The following is an 18,295-nucleotide window of genomic DNA, read 5'->3' as shown; positions in this document are numbered from 1 at the left end:
GATCTAATAGGACATAATATACAGTGTAGGATCAAATAAGACATAATACAGTGTAGGATGTAATAGGACATAACATACAGTGTAGGATCTAATAGGACATAATATACAGTGTAGGATCTAATAGGACATAATATACAGTGTAGGATCTAATAGGACATAATATACAGTGTAGGATCTAATAGGACATAATATACAGTGTAGGATCTAATAGGACATAATGTACAGTGTAGGATCTAATAGGACATAATATACAGTGTAGGATCTAATAGGACATAATATACAGTGTAGGAACTAATAGGACATAATATACAGTGTAGGATCTAATAGGACATAATGTACAGTGTAGGATCTAGTAGGATATAATATACAGTGTAGGATCTAATAGGACATAATATACAGTGTAGGATCTAATAGGACATAATGTACAGTGTAGGATCTAGTAGGATATAATATACAGTGTAGGATCTAATAGGACATAATATACAGTGTAGGATCTAATAGGACATAATATACAGTGTAGGATCTAATAGGACATAATGTACAGTGTAGGATCTAGTAGGATATAATATACAGTGTAGGATCTAATAGGACATAATATACAGTGTAGGATCTAATAGGACATAATATACAGTGTAGGATCTATTAGGACATAATATACAGTGTAGGATCTAATAGGACATAATAAACAGGATTGTGAGGGAAAAGTTCAATAGATAGGAGTAGCGATATAGTAACAATAGTTTCATTGCCGGCTACTTGTTAAGGTAGGGTAAGGCCAGCTCCCAATCTCCCCCTCCCCTTTTCCCTTCCCGGAAAGTGATAGTTTGCTTGCCGGCTACTTGTTAAGGTAAGGCAAGTCTAGCTCCGGCTATCCCTTCCCCTCCTTCTCCCCCCCCCTCGAAAGGTGACGTGTGGGGCTCCGGTCCAAACAGTAATCACTAGACTCACAGCTCCCAGCACTACTGTAAGTACATGCCTGCCTTGTATTCTAGTGGATTTATTGGTTGAAAGCTTCACTTTTGACCAATAATAAACTTAGTCCTTTCAGTCTTGCTCTAAGTTTACTGTTGTAATAATCACCACATCTTTTAGATATTGTACTTATCATGGAGAGTGATTTCTTAAGCAGTGGGTAACCTGTCTATCTTTCCAGCTTGGATGACAGAGAGGGTCACCTGCCAATCAACGAGTAGAATTGAAGGAGACGGACTAACGTTCTGAGATGTCCCGAATTTTGATCCACTTACCTGTTTGTGTATGCAAGTAGCAGGATATAACCCCTCATCATTGCAGTGGAGAAAACCTGCTTTCCTGTCATCTGGAAGGATTATTGAAAGCTAGAAAATCTGTGAAGAACGAGCCGGTGGGTTGTCATCAACACCTGCGCCCCTCCCCCCACCCCCCATCATCAGCAACGGCTACGATTTCAACAACACGCAGTGTCACCAGCACCAGACACCCACGTTTTATATACATTTATATTAGCGTTGAATTCAGTTATTTATATTTTTCATTTTTCATTTTCTTTAATGTTGGATTAATATTTCATATTTAAGTGTTTTATATTTTATATTTTCTAAATAATAAAGTGTTTATGTTTGTCAGTTTTTATTCTTTTTCAATGCATTATTTTTCCTGAGGAGGAGCCAGCCTTGGTAATACTGTCTGAAGTTGTTACAGAGCTGAGTAAGCCTTCACAAGTGGCGACCTTGCCAGGACCAACTCTACTGAATCAAGATTCAACTCCATCTCGAATCTACCATTGGAACTTCAACGCCGCATACCACAGATGGTTACCACCAGCCATGAGTAATCATTCTCTATGGTAGGACTACAGTACAGGTATTTAAAAGATTTGGTGATTGTTATAGTCTCAATTTATTGTAAGTCAAGTCAAGGCAGGAATACTAGTTAATTCTGCCATCTATTTTTGTGTGAGCTTGAAACACTTTGGAGGATTAGACTCTAGGGACCCGAGATTTTCCAGTGACAATTTGTTTCATTGAGCTCTTCATTATATCAAGGGAAATGTCATAGGACTCTCTTGATTTGTTGGTGAGAAGATTGGATGGTCAAGTGACCCCATTCTACTTACTGTTTGCTCGGAGCCAGCATAGAACCCTTCATTTTAATTAATACATATTGTTTAATTGAAGCAGGGATCGAGCGCTCTGGATTATTTACAGTTTGAGCGGAGCAGTAATTGAACCCTCCGTTTTCTTTAATACCCTTTTCAATTCCCCTGATAGTTTAAGTTATTCTTGCAAGCATGGAGGAATACCAGTTTTGGGTGAACGCTGGAAGTAAGTTAGGAATAACAGGGAAAAATTTAGAATCTGTCATTAGTGCTAAGATCCAGGAAAGACTTGAAAGAGAGAGAATTGAGAGAGGAGAAAGACAGTTAGAAAGAGAAAGAGATGAAGAAAAGGAGAGAGAGAAAATCGAAAGAGAAGAGAAAAAGGAGAAAGAGAACCTTGGAAGACAGGAGAAAAAGGAGAGAGAGAGAATTGAGAGAGAAATCCAAGAAAGACAGTTAGAAAGAGAAAGAGAAGACAAAAAGGAGCGTGATAGACTTGATCGTGAAGAAAGAGCTAGAGAACGTGACTTTGTCAATGGTCCAAGTCGGACCGAAACGTCGTCGTAAGCTTCTGTCTTTTATGTGCGGGTTATTTGTGTAACGTGAGGAACAAGCTAAGATACATGAGGAACAGGTTAAATTAAGAGAACTTGAGGAAAGAGCAAAGGATAGAGAAGTTGAGGAAAAATCTAGAGAATGTGAGGAAAAAGCTAGAGAACTTGAGTTAATGGAGAGAGAAAAGGATCGCGAGCTCGAAAAATCTCGCCTTGAATTAGAGAATGAAAAGTTAACTTTGACACAACAATTAGAGGAAGGAGTACTTGAACATCATGCAGCTAGTGCACATATTCCAACACCTAATTTACCTCCCTTCACAGAGGGGGAAGACATAACTTCATATATTATCAGGTTTGAAAATACCGCTACCCTCTGTAAATGGCCTGCTGACACCTGGGCTACCAGGTTAGGAATGTTATTTTCTGGTACCGCTTTGAATATCTATGCAACTTTGTCGCAGGATATTATATGTAATTATAACTTACTGAAGAAGGCAATCCTTAAAGCATATCAAAAAACCACTAATTCTTACAGGAAAGATTTCAGGTATGCCACCTTACAGTCTGGCCAGAACTTTCAGCAGTTACAGGTAACACTCGTTTGTTCGACTTTTGGATAGAGAGTTCAGGAATTGATCACAGTTATGAATCTCTTAGAGACTTCATGGTTGCTGACCAGTTCCTGACAGCTCTTCCTAACCAGATACGAACATTCATTAGAGAACGTAACCTGATTAAAGCTGAGGAAGTTGCTGAGGCTGCTGACCTGTATGCTGAGGCTCACAATTCCTATGAAGACCTAAAGGGATCGAACCCTAAGGGCAAGGGTTCATCAGACCTTAAGAAATCAAAGCCTCTAGTGGAAAGTAAAATGACTTCTTTTACTCCTGTTTGTCATTTGTGTGGCGTTAAGGGACATAAACGTCCAGATTGTCCTTCTAAGAAGGTCCTAAAAGTTGGAAGATGTTTTAAAGACTGTAATGATCAAGCACCCTTCTGTTCAGGAACAGTTAATGGACTTAATGTATCTACCATTTTACGAGACACTGGATGCACATGTATAGTCATTTCTGATAAGCTGTTCCCTAACCTTAAAGAAACTCATTCCTCTGCTATACTTTCAGACTACTTGGGCCGTACGGACACTTTTCCTACCATCCGTTGTTACATTAGGTCTAAATGGTTCACAGGTTGGTCTGAAGCCGTACTAGCTCCCATCACTTCTTGCTCCGTGCTAATAGGTAATATAAAAGGTGCCATTCTTCCTTCTGAGATTGACCTTTCATCACCAAAGATGGACATAAGTGTTTCAGATCCTCTTCCTGTAGAGTAAGAGAAGCCCCTCGAAAGTTCAGATGAGACAATGTCTCGTGAGATTCATGTGGGATTAAAAACCATTGATGCTACTCTCGAAAGCGAGGTAGTAGGATCACCGGTTCACTTGTTAGATGAGAGTAAATGTCTTGACTAGGGCTCAGACCAAAGCCCAGGCTTCTCCTACTGTCCATTCTTTGATTTTCCCTGACTTTAAGCCTTTAGATGTATCGAAGGACTCCTCTGTCAATTTACAAGGTAATTGCACTTCTCTTCAGAATTGCCATAATGCCGCTAAACAAAATCAAGTTATCCAAAGGAAAAACTTTTCATATAAATTTGAATATATAAAAGGTATCTTGTACAAGTCAGTATTCAAATTAAATTCAGATGAGATAGACTATTCCATCTTAGTTGTTCCAAGTCAATGCAGAGAGACTGTTCTTAAAATGGCTCATGACCTGCCAGTGGCCGGACATTTCTCGCATCGTAAAACTTAAATAAAATTAGGGAAACCTATTTTAGGCCAAAAATGTCCTCAGATGTCACTACCTATTCTAGATCGTGTAAAGTTTGCCAACTGTCATCCTCCCGAGGTACCAGGCGAGTACCTATGGTCAAAATGCCAGTTTTACGGTACCTTTCGAAAGAGTAGCTATTGACATCGTTGGTCCTTTATCTCCACTTTCATCTAGGGGACATAGATATATATTAACATTAGTTGATTATGCTTCGAGTTTCCCTGAAGCCATACCCTTAAAGACCATAACCAGTACAGAGGTGGCCAAAGCCCTTTTGTCCATCTTCTCCAGAGTTGGCATCCCTAGAGAAATTTTGTCTGACCGTGGGACACAATTCACATCTGACTTAATGCAACATCTATACCAACTTCTGGGAGTGAAGCCTCTCTTCACCACACCCTATTATCCCAGCTGTAATGGGAGGATTGAGTGCCAGCATTCGATTCTCAAGTCCATTTTAAGGGAACTTTGCTCCCTTAAACCTAAGGAGTGGCATCGTTACCTACCCTGTGCTTTGTTTGCCAAGAGGGAAATTCCCAGTGACTCTTTGGGGTTTTCACCTTTTGAACTTCTCTATGGTAGACAGGCCAGAGGCCCATTGTCCATCCTTCATGACTTATGGACTAATGAGGAGGTGAGTGCTGAGGTTCAGTCTTCTTACCAGTTTCTCCTAGACCTTAGATACAAACTTGAGGAGACCTCTGACATAGTTTCGAAAAACCTAAGCTTGTCAATGGACCAGTACAAAACCTATTTTGATTCCAAAAGTCAGAGGAGAAGTTTTAAAGTAGGGGATGAAGTTCTGGTACTTTTGCCTTTCAAGTGAAATAAATTATTAGTAGCATGGAAAGGTCCATATAAAGTATTGAAAATTTGTGGGAAAGTTGACTACCTCATAGAAGTCAAGGGGAAACCTAAGCATTATCATATCAACATCCTTAAGAAATATTACCGAAGAAATTCGGTCAACTGCCTTAATAACTTTGACTTAGTTTTTCCACACGAACTTGATAAGACAACTGAAGAATGTAAGGTGTGCGTAATTGACACCTCTAACTTAGACTATGATGAAGTACTACATGACTTGGTGACTCTTGACCACTCGGGCGCAACCAACATATTAATGAATCTTTGGATGGCCATAAGAGACATGAACTACTTCTTTTCATCTTTTCAGACGACTTTACTGATATTCAAGGTGTTACCTCCACGGTAGTCCATAAGATTGACTTAGTGACGGACAATCCTATCAAACGAAAATTATACCCAGTTCCAGTTCACCTTAGGGATGCATTTGACCGAGAGGTAGACAAATTATTAAAACTAAAGATCATTGAACTTTCAGTATCTGCATACTGCTCACCAGTAGTCATGGTTAAGGAGGATAATTCATATAGACTTGTTATTGACTTCAGAGGCCTTATTGCTATAACTCGGTGGGATGCTAAGCCTATGCCCTTAATAGAGAGCGATCTACACAAATTTTATGACGCTTCCTTCTTTTCAGAGATTGATATTGCGCAGGCATATCATCAAGTAATGTTAGATCCTTCTTCTAAGCAGTACACCGCTTTTCCTACACACCAAGGACTGATGCAATATAGAACTATGCCCTTTGATTTGGTAACTGCCTGTGCTACCTACATGAGACTGATGAGAAAGGTCTTGGGTAATATGCCAAAGGTTTCAGTTTATTTTGATAACATTTACGTAATGACATCCACGTGGGGCGAGCATATCCAAACATTAACATCAGTTTTACGTAGGTTACGCTCACATGGCCTCACTGCCAAGCCAAAGAAATGCTTCCTTGGGTATAACAAAATTAGATATCTTGGACTGATACTTTCTAATAACTCTCTGCAGCCTCTCCCCAGTAAGATCAAAGCTTTACTAGAATTTAAATTCCCCAAAACCAAGAAGCTCATGCGTAGCTTTCTTGGTTCTGTAAATTTTTATGCATGGTTTATCCCGTACCTTACTGATCTTACAGGCATCTTATCCGACTTCCTTAAAAAGTCTGTGAAGGAACCTGTTGAACTTTCTGACGTAGCTCGGGAAAAGTTTAATGAGATTAAAAGTATCTTTTCGAAAGACCCTATACTAAAGATTCCAGATATTAATAAAACATTTTGCTTAAGAACTGATGCCTCCAATACTGGCTTAGGTGCGGTGTTACTACAATACCATGATGGTACTCCCTTCCCTGTATGCTTCCTAAGCCGGAAACTCCTTCCCGCAGAACGAGATACTCCACAATATAAAAGGAATGTTTAGCCCTTGTGAGGGGTATCTCCAAACTTAAATTTTATTTGCTGCGAAAAGAATTCATTTTAGGAACGGACCACAAACCTTTGATATACCTAGAAACTTTTAAGGGAACTAACAGTCGCCTCTTGAGGTGGACATTGGCACTCCAGGCTTTTAAGTTCCATATTGTGTATATCAATGGCTCATCCAATTATTTCTCTGACTGGTTAAGTCGTGACAGTCAGTAGAAGATTTGTGCCTTACGCGACTTCCACATGTTAGAACTTTTTCCTCGCCTATTCTTCTTATACTCCTTGACTATAAGTCTTGGTATGGGGGAGTGTGAGGGTAAAGTTCAATAGATAGGAGTAGCGATATAGTAACAATAGTTTCATTGTCGGCTACTTGTTAAGGTAGGGTAAGGCCAGCTCCCGCTATCCCCCCCCCCTTTTTCCCCCTCCCCGAAAGTGATAGTTTGCTTGCCGGCTACTTGTTAAGGTAAGGCAAGTCTAGCTCCCGCTGTCCCTTCCCCTCCTTCTTCCCCCCCCCGAAAGGTGACGTGTGGGGCTCCGGTCCAAACAGTAATCACTAGACTCACAGCTCCCAGCACTACTGTAAGTACATGCCTGCCTGGTATTCTAGTAGATTTATTGGTTGAAAGCTTCACTTTTGACCAATAATAAACTTAGTCCTTTCAGTCTTGCTCTAAGTTGACTGTTGTAATACTCACTACATCTTTTAGGTATTGTACTTATCATAGAAAGTGATTTCTTAAGCAGTGGGTAACCTGTCTATCTTTCCAGCTTGGATGACAGAGAGGGTCACCTGCCAATCAACGAGTAGAATTGAAGGAGACGGACTAACGTTCTGAGATGTCCCGAATTTTGATCCACTTACCTGTTTGTGTATGCAAGTAGCAGGATATAACCCCTCAGTGGAGAAAACCTGCTTTCCTGTCATCTGGAAGGATTATTGAAAGCTAGAAAATCTGTGAAGAAGGAGCTGGTGGGTTGTCATCAACACCTGCACCCCTCCCCCCACCCCCATCATCAGCAACGGCTACGATTTCAACAACACGCAGTGTCACCAGCACCAGACACCCACGTTTTATATACATTTATATTAGCGTTGAATTCAGTTATCATTTATATTTTTCATTTTTCATTATCTTTAATGTAGGATTAATATTTCATATTTAAGTGTTTTATATTTTATATTTTCTAAATAATAAAGTGTTTATGTTTGTCAGTTTTTATTCTTTTTCTATACATTTATTTTCCTGAGGAGGAGCCAGCCTTGGTAATACTGTCTGAAGTTGTTACAGGGCTGAGTAAGCCTTGACAAGGATCTAATAGGACATAATATACAGTGTAGGATCTAATAGGACATAATATACAATGTAGGATCTAATAGGACATAATATACAGTGTAGGATCTAATAGGACATAATATACAGTGTAGGATCTAATTCACTGTCTTGATGAGTATTATGTTTTATTTCTTTATTTTTACTTTGATAACCTTGAAACAATGCAGCAGCTTGTGTTAGTGAGACAGCCAGGTGTCCAGTGTAACAGTACACCACCAATGTTTATTTCAGCTATTTCATAAGAAATCACTTCCCTGTTTGCAAAATGGAAAGCAACTTTAATATAGAAGTGAGGTGTGTATGTGTGCCTTCTCTCCCAGTCTAAAGTTAAAAATGTTTCGACACAAACTGGTGCACCTTAGACATTTATGAGTCAGTTAAATATTGGGTGATATGTGTTCCTTAATTAAGTCTGTATAGTAACTTTTTAAGTATCATCATCTCTGTTGTTTTAAAGCTGAAGCTGCCCAGTGAGATGGATGACTTCGTACCCCTTATATCTTAAAAAAATAATTTTTAAAGGGGTTGACCGGAAAGCCATGGGGAATCCTCGGTCAGATGAGCAAAAACTCCAATGGCTGGTCATCAAATGACTATGACCCATATCAAGAAATACATATCCTGTTTCCTAACGAATCATACCTAGCTTAAACTTCACACCCGTTGTTGCTAGTTCCGAATATATATTGATACATAGACATTCTGCAGATTTCATAGCAATGACAGACTAACATAAAATTTTTTGGCATTTAACGCCGTCAAAAACAGACCCAAATGCATATTTTTGTATCCATCTATATTCTATTTTCTTAAAAAAAAAAAAATAGGACTATGCTCTTCTTCTGATACTTCATATTTACTAAAACTGTTTCTATTTTTTTAATTCGATTTAATAATTAATGTTACTATATATCACAATATTTTTTTAATCTTTCTTTAAAAATGGGATCGTCTCCCACGATGTTAATTAATACAGTTTCATTCCCAGATTCCTCACCACCGTCTCTCACCTTGTGCAGATAGTAACAGTGTCTCACCTTCTCGGGTTCATCAGCGAGATCGAAGTCGAGGTGGACGAGGCCGGCAGTGTTGTCAACTGTCTTCCACTGAGCGATACGTGTGCGGGAAGGAGTTTCGACCCATACCAACGGATACTGTTAGAAAGATGACAAGATTAGTTTTATAAACTATATCCCCACCTGCTTTTAACATTTCTATCTTTATCCCATCAATCCCGGCTGCCTTACCCCCTTTCATTTTACCTACTGCCTCACGAACTTCCCCCACACTCACAACTGGCTCTTCCTCACTCCTACAAGATGATATTCCTCCTTGTCCTATACACGAAATCACAGCTTTCCTATCTTCATTAACATTTAACAATTCCTCAAAATATTCCCTCCATCTTCCCAATACCTCTAACTCTCCATTTAATAACTCTCCTCTCCTATTTTTAACTGACAAATCCATTTGTTCTCAAGGCTTCCTTAACTTGTTAATCTCACTCCAAAACTTTTTCTTATTTTCAACAAAATTTGTTGATAACATCTCACCCACTCTCTCATTTGCTCTCTTTTTACATTGCTTCACCACTCTCTTAACCTCTCTCTTTTTCTTCATATACTCTTCCCTCCTTGCATCACTTCTACTTTGTAAAAACTTCTCATATGCTAACTTTTTCTCCCTTACTACTCTCTTTACATCATCATTCCACCAATCGCTCCTCTTCCCTCCCGCACCCACTTTCCTGTAACCACAAACTTCTGCTGAACACTCTAACACTACATTTTTAAACCTACCCCATACTTCTTCGACCCCATTGCCTATGCTCTCATTAGCCCATGTATCCTCCAAAAGCTGTTTATATCTTACCCTAACTGCCTCCTCTTTTAGTTTATAAACCTTCACCTCTCTCTTCCCTGATGCTTCTATTCTCCTTGTATCCCATCTACCTTTTACTCTCAGTGTAGCTACAACTAGAAAGTGATCTGATATATCTGTGGCCCCTCTATAAACATGTACATCCTGAAGTCTACTCAACAGTCTTTTATCTACCAATACATAATCCAACAAACTATTGTCATTTCGCCCTACATCATATCTTGTATACTTATTTATCCTCTTTTTCTTAAAATATGTATTACCTATAACTAAACCCCTTTCTATACAAAGTTCAATCAAAGGGCTCCCATTATCATTTACACCTGGCACCCCAAACTTACCTACCACACCCTCTCTAAAAGTTTCTCCTACTTTAGCATTCAGCTCCCCTACCACAATTACTCTCTCACTTGGTTCAAAGGCTCCTATACATTCACTTAACATCTCCCAAAATCTCTCTCTCTCCTCTGCATTCCTCTCTTCTCCAGGTGCATACACGCTTATTATGACCCACTTCTCGCATCCAGCCTTTACTTTAATCCACATAATTCTTGAATTTACACATTCATATTCTCTTTTCTCCTTCCATAACTGATCATTCAACATTACTGCTACCCCTTCTTTTGCTCTAACTCTCTCAGATACTCCAGATTTAATCCCATTTATTTCCCCCCACTGAAACTCCCCTACCCCCTTCAGCTTTGTTCCGTTTAGGGCCAGGACATCCAACTTCTTTTCATTCATAACATCAACAATCATCTGTTTCTTGTCATCCGCACTTCATCCACGCACATTTAAGCATCCCAGTTTTATAAAGTTTTTCTTCTCTGTTTTTTAGTAAATGTCTACAGGAGAAGGGGTTACTAGCCCATTGCTCCCGGCATCTTAGTCGCCTCATACGACACGCATGGCTTACGGAGGAAAGATTCTTTTCCACTTCCCCATGGACAATAGAAGAAATAAAGAAGAACAAGAGCTATTTAGAAAAAGGAGAAAAACCTAGATGTATGTATATATATATGCATGTGCATGTCTGTGAAGTGTGACCAAAGTGTAAGTAGGAGTAGCAAGATATCCCTGTTATCTAGCGTGTTTATGATATATATATATATATATATATATATATATATATATATATATATATATATATATATATATATATATATATATATATATATATATATATATTTATATATATATCAATAACAACACTGCACTAGCCAAGGATTCGAACCCATGCTGTACTGGCCTGCCTCATGGTAAGCGAGAACCACATGACGCTTTAAACAACAGGACCACCCAACCCTACAAGAATGGCGCAGCCAGCACACAGCTAGCTGTTGGGATGCCATCCGAGGGCATACGGAGGTGTGGGAGCTTCTAAGCTAATTTCATTCTCATCCCTGTTTGGTGTACTAGCCTCACGAGCAGCATTTATATATTATTGTAACCACGAACGAGTGGTATTGGTCAATAACACTTCACTAGCCAAGGACTCAAACCCATGTTGTACTGACCCGCCTCAGAAAATTAGCTTAGAAGCTCCCACAACACCGAATGTCCTCGAATTGTGATAAAACAGCTAGCTCTGCTGGCTGAGCTATCTTTATAGTTTGTGGTTACAGGAAAGTGAGCGCAGGAGGGAAGAAGAGCGATTAGTGGAATGATCACGTAAAGAGAGTAGTAAGAGAGAAGAAGCTAGCTAGCATTTGAGAGGTTTTCACAAAGTAGAACTTATGCAAGGAGGGAAGAGTGTATGGAGAGAAAAAGAGAGGTTAAATGAGTGGTGAAGCAATGTAAAAAGAGAGCAAATGAGAGAGTGGGTGAGACGTTACTAACGATTTTTTTTTAATAAGAAAAATTTATAAAGTGAGATTAATAAATTAAGGATGCCTAGCAAACGAATGGATTTGACAGTTAATAATAGAAGAGGAGAGTTATTAAATGGAGAATTAGAGGCACCAGGATTATGGAGGGAATATTCTGAAGAATTCTTAAATGTTGATGAACATAGGGAGTCTGAATTTGTGTATAGGGCAAAGACGAATATCTTATATACATATATATATATATATATATATATATATATATATATATATATATATATATATATATATATATATATATATATATATATATATATATATATATATATATATATATATATATATATATATATATATATATATATATATATATATATATATATATATATATATATATGTATATATATATACATAGATATATATATATATGTGTGTGTGTGTGTGTGCAATGAGATCACAATAAACAGGTGATTTTAAAATATGCAAAAGAACCACTGTGAAAGAGTAGTGAAATTCCAAGCGCTTTCGTGGCTACTCACATTGTCAAGGAACTATGAAAATAATACATCAAAGGAAGGCAATTAAAGGGCTTAGACCACACCTCACAGTCAACTCCGACAACAAAGAAACACCTGATGCGCGACAATACTGGACTCATAAGAAAAGAGGAACACTGCAGCAGGTCCGCTGGTCCAACTAGACAGGTCCTCACGACAACCCACTAACAAATTATTCTACCCAAGAAATAAGGTTTATTGTTTGTCCAATGTATTATTAAACTCTAACCAAATTTTATTAATTATAAATGAATCTAATTTATACAAACCTAAGGAAATATTCATAATATTTTCAAAACTGCTTTTTATGAAACAAGATTCAATTATATTTCTGTCAACCATGGACTTGCTTGATACAACTTTCTCAACTTTTTGAAAATAAATTGGATGGTGAAAGTCTCTCACATGAATAAATAGAGCATTGGAATCTTGTCCAGTTCTAATGCTATATTTATGTTGTTTTAATCTAAGTTCGAGACTTTTACCAGTTTGACCGTAATAAACTTAATCGCAAATTTTACTAGGAATCTTATAGACACATCCGTCAGCATTTTGGGGGGAATTCTTTATCAAAAGTTTTTTTACTGTATCGAGATTTTTAAATACAACTTTAATATTAAAAGTCTTAAGAAGAGAAGGCATATCAACCAAGTTTTCATGTTAAGGGAGAACCAACATATTTTTAGCTGAATAAGGTTGGTTGTCCCTTTTTGGGTTGTAAAAAGTATATCTAGCAATTTTAAATGATTTATAAATTACATTTTTCGGGTATTTCAGATCATTGGCTATTTCATAAATTTTGGATATTTCTTCATCTATGAACTATGGACTACAAATACGTAAAGCTCTCAAAAACATTGATGAGAAAACAGACAGTTTAACTTTATCTTGAGGGGAAGAATAATAGTATACATAGCAACAGTTATTTGTAGGTGTTCTGTAAATTTTAAATTTGAATTCATTATTACTCTTAATAATTAAAACATCTAGAAAAGGCAATGAGTTATTTTCCTCAAACTCAACAGTAAATTTTATAGAATGAGCTAAGCTATTTAATTTGCCAAGGAAATGGTGAATATCTACATTCTTAGGCATAAGACATAAAATATCATCGACATATCTGAACCATTTTGCTCTATTAGGGAGGATTGTGTTAAGCAATCTTGTTTCAAAAAATTCCATGTATAGATTACTAAGAACAGGTGAAAGAGGATTTCCCATTGCCATACCAAATTTCTGAGTGTAAAACTTATCATTAAATACAAATTTTGCATCAACAATGCAAAGTTTAATAAGTTTAATGATGGTAGGAACTGGTAATGGTAAATCATAATTAACGAGTTCTTCAGATAAGAAACTTAATAAATCATCAACAGGAACTTTCGTAAACAAGTAAGTAACATCAAAACTAACCATGTTAAAATCATTTAAGTCAGTCAAGGAGCTTAATTTATCAACTAAATCTAAGTTGTTTTTAACATTGAAGTTGGATTAGTGGAAGTAACATTGAAGATGGATTAGTGGAAGTAAATTGTTTAATTCATCTTTGCCTTTTAGTAGAAGTTTTATTGTTTTATTGAAATTTCTGTTAACGGTTTATAAGGGATTCTTTCTAAGTTTAGAATAGGTTTCTGTATCATCTAAGAGATTATTCATTTTTTCTCGGTGTTGCAACCCCTGAATGGGTTGCAATGATTATTATGTATATATATAATTATTACCTTTTCATTTAATTTTATATTGCTTATATTTGCGATAATAGCTAAATCGTAAATGTATTGCTTTATGTTGTTATTTGACGTAGTTTCCTTTGTTAGGTAGGATGTAACATATTATATGCTCAGTTCAAGTCTTGATTGTCTATCTACTGTAATTATCGCTGTTTGCTCATTATATTGCCGGGTTCTTGCTGGGCGACTGCTGTCCACAGAGCTATCACGTGATCGAGGGGGGGGGGTGTCCTCACCTCGCCTGAAGTATTCAGTCTGCTCTAGACTCGCTTGGTGGTCGGACAGATTGTCTGTCTCATTATTCTTGTTAGTTCTGTAGAACTCTGTTCACAGAACATTGTATAGACTTAGTGATTTTCGACGTTGTACTGAGGTTGTGTGTCGCATAGACACTCTGAGCAACTCAGGTCCTGAACTATAGCTTATGACCTAATTTGTACTGGTTTCTGTGTATTATCACTGTCGGGGATTTTCTTATGCTGAACTTAGATTCAGTAGTATGGGAGTTTTGTGACTTTTGTGGAGGATCTGCAGATGGTCCCTACTTAGTGTCGTTATATTATCTCCTTGTTCCTGATTCTGTGTCGCAGTTGCTTGTTGTATTGCTATTGGGCTTTAGCATTCTTTTTGTTGTTCAAGCAGACTGTTTTGATTGCCAGTCGGTCAAGAAGTTAGTTTATTAGAGGACTTTGTCAGTCACTTGTTTAAGTCTAGTTGAGTCGTGAGACATAACGAACTACTTAGAGCACTTACACACATACATACTTACTTGTACATATTTGTAATATCTTATTAAATGTTAATGTACCAGACGGTACTTAAGAATTATAAATGTGATATGTGCTTTCAGCATAATAATATTGAACTCGAGAGATGTGATATTATTTTGATTACTGTGATTAATTTAATTTAATTTAATTTGATAATATACCTCTAGACTTAATAAATTTATTAAATTTTAATTTCTCTAGTTAGTAGCCTACCAGTTGTAATCCTGAAGCACTATTGAATCATACTGAATTCTTATGGATAATTGGACAAGGATACTGACTACTTGTTACGAAAACCCAGTAACAGGCTGGATGCTAGAAGGGCAGTCCTTTCTAGTATTCACTGGAGATCTCTAAGCTTTTAGAATCGCGTTTTTTGTAACACTCGGAAATCATTTTCTTTCATAATTATTATTGCATTTATTTTATCTGCTTTGGAAAGGCGCAAATTTTTGTTATTGTTAAGTGTATCATAAGACTTAAAGAATCTTTGAGGGCAATTGGGAATGTTTTGTTTTAACATAGAGGTATATACCATTCCCTTACTAATATTAATTTCATCATTGGATAAATCAGAAGATTTTTCAAAGTTACAGAAGGCTTTTGCAATTTCAACATTATTAAGTTTTTTTGAAGTTGCAAAACTTTGACCAAAGCCTAGAGCAGCCGCTGTATTTTTATTTAACACTTCATCTGATAAGTTAATTACAAAATTGTTGTTAGCATGCTTTGTCCAATCACTATTTTCAATTAAATTGTCTAATTTTCTTCGTAGTTTGTTTTTGAGTTCATTACAAATTCTTCTGAGTTTATTATAGCAATGATTTAACATACTATTGTCGCGCATCAGGTGTTTCTTTGTTGTGGGAGTTGACTGTGAGGTGTGGTCTTAGCCCTTTAATTGCCTTCCTTTGATGTATTACTTTCATAGTTCCTTGACAATGTGAGCAGTCACAAAAGCGCTTGGAATTTCACTACTCTTTCACAGTGGTTGTTTTGGATATTTTAAAATCACCTGTTTACTGTGATCTTATTGCATTAATGGATACCACACGACTCTTCAGAATATTCTCGGTAAGCTTTCCTAATCATGTTTCTTTTGTTTCACAGTTTTCTTCTGCACTGATCAAGTCCCAAAAGTTAAAAATTCGACTTATTTTTTTTTAAAAACTGTTTAAATGAACAAGTTTTGCGCAAATCTCTTTTACCTAATAGACTCCCTGACATGAGAGATCGTCCTTTTGATGATTTCATGAAAATTATTCTTCAGAAACATATTGAAATTACTAAAATACAGGAGAAGAAAGCTTTCAAAATATTGAGAAACAAAAAATACTCTTTTACTCAGGCCATTCCATCAGAATGGAAACACAGCATGTTGGATCATTGCTATAATAAACTCAGAAGAATTTGTAATGAACTCAAAAACAAACTACAAAGAAAATTAGACAATTTAATTGAAAATAGAGATAGGACAAAGAATGCTAATAACAATTTTGTAATTAACTTATCAGATGAAGTGTTAGATAAAAATACAACGGCTGCTCTAGGTTTTGGTCTAAGTTTTGCAACTTCAAAAAAACTTAATAATGTTGAAATTGCAAAAGCCTTCTGTAACTTTGAAAAATCTTATGATTTATCCAATGATGAAATTAATATTAGTAAGGGAATGGTATATACCTCTATGTTAAAACAAAACATTCCCAATTGCCCTCAAAGATTCTTTAAGTCTTATGATACACTTAATAACAATAAAAATTTGCGCCTTAACAAAGCAGATGAAATAAATGAAAGAAAATGATTACCAAGAAAAAATTAATAATCTCTTAGATGATACTGAAACCTATTCTAAACTTTGAAAGAATCCCTTAGAAACTGTTAACAGCAATTTCAATAAAACAATAAAACTTCTACTAAAAGGCAAAAATGAATTAATTAAACAATTTACTTCCACTAATTCATCTTTACCTTGCATGTATGGAATAATAAAAACACACAATCAGACCAATTATTAGCTCCATAGGATCAGTTTCGTATAAATTATCCAAATGGCTTGTTGACATTATGAGCCATATTGTTGGTAAAATTTCTAACTTCAATGTTAAAAAAAACTTAGATTTAGTTGATAAATTAAGCTCCTTGACTGACTTAAATGATTTTAACATGGTTAGTTTTGATGTTACTTCCTTATTTACAAAAGTTCCTGTTGATGATTTATTAAGTTTCTTATCTGAAGAATTCGTTAATTATGATTTACCATTACCAGTTCCTACCATCATTAAACTTATTAAACTTTGCACTGTTGATGCAATATTTGTATTTAATGATAAGTTTTACACTCAGAAATTTGGCATGGCAATGGGAAATCCTCTTTCACCTGTTCTTAGAAATCTATACATGGAATTTTTTGAAACAAGATTGCTTAACACAATCCTCCCTAATAGAGCAAAATGGTTCAGATATGTCGATGATATTTTATGTCTTGTGCCCAAGAATGTAGATATACACCATTTTCTTGGCAAATTAAATAGCTTAGCCCATTCTATAAACTTTACTGTTGAGTTTGAGGAAAATAGCTCTAGAAAATAACTTTCTAGATGTTTTAATTATTAAGAGTAATAATGAATTCAAATTTAAAATTTACAGAAAACCTACAAATAACTGTTCCTATGTACACTATTATTCTTCCCATCAAGATAAAGTTAAACTGTCTGTTTTCTCATCAATGTTTTTGAGATCTTTACGTATTTGTAGTCCAGAGTTCATAGATGAAGAAATATCCAAAAATTTATGAAATAGCCAAAGATCTGAAATACCCGAAAAATGTAATTGATAAATCATTTAAAATTGCTAGAAATACTTTTTACAACCCAAAAATGGACAACCAACCTTATTCAACTAAAAATATGTTGGTTCTCCCTTACCATGAAAACTTGGTTGATATGCCTTCTCTTCTTAAGACTTTTAATATTAAAGTTGTATTTAAAAATCTTGATACAGTAAAAAAACTTTTGATAAAGAATTCCCCCCAAAATGCTGACGGATGTGTCTATAAGATTCCTTGTAAAATTTGCGATGAAGTTTATTACGGTCAAACTGGTAAAAGTCTCGAACTTAGATTAAATCAACATAAATATAGCATTAGAACTGGACAAGATTCCAATGCTCTATTTATTCATGTGAGAGACTTTTACCATCCAATTGATTTTCAAAAAGTTGAGAAAGTTGTATCAAGCAAGTCCATGGTTGACAGAAATATAATTGAATCTTGTTTCATAAAAAGCAGTTTTGAAAATAATATGAATATTTGCTTAGGTTTGTATAAATTAGATTCATTTATAATTAATAAAATTTGGTTAGAGTTTAATAATACATTGGACAAATAATAAACCTTATTTCTTGGGTAGAATAATTTGTTAGTGGGTTGTCGTGAGGACCTGTCT

The 18,295-nt window shown here is 36.0% G+C and overlaps 1 protein-coding gene across 1 annotated transcript in view; it reads right to left on the bottom strand.

The window, feature by feature from the left end:
* Positions 1-18,295, bottom strand: part of LOC128685349 (pregnancy zone protein-like) — a 503,287-nt gene that overhangs the window by 437,244 nt on the left and 47,748 nt on the right. Inside the window, exon 4 of the mRNA XM_070082129.1 lies at positions 9,126-9,242. Coding sequence (XP_069938230.1) covers positions 9,126-9,242 — 117 coding nt within the window. The remainder of the gene's footprint in view (positions 1-9,125; positions 9,243-18,295) is intronic.

This window comes from Cherax quadricarinatus, chromosome 1 (genome assembly GCF_038502225.1).
Source record: "Cherax quadricarinatus isolate ZL_2023a chromosome 1, ASM3850222v1, whole genome shotgun sequence".
Lineage (NCBI taxonomy): Eukaryota > Metazoa > Arthropoda > Malacostraca > Decapoda > Parastacidae > Cherax > Cherax quadricarinatus.
The sequence above is the reverse complement of the archived record's forward strand: the minus strand, read 5'-3'. Positions and strand labels throughout refer to the sequence as shown.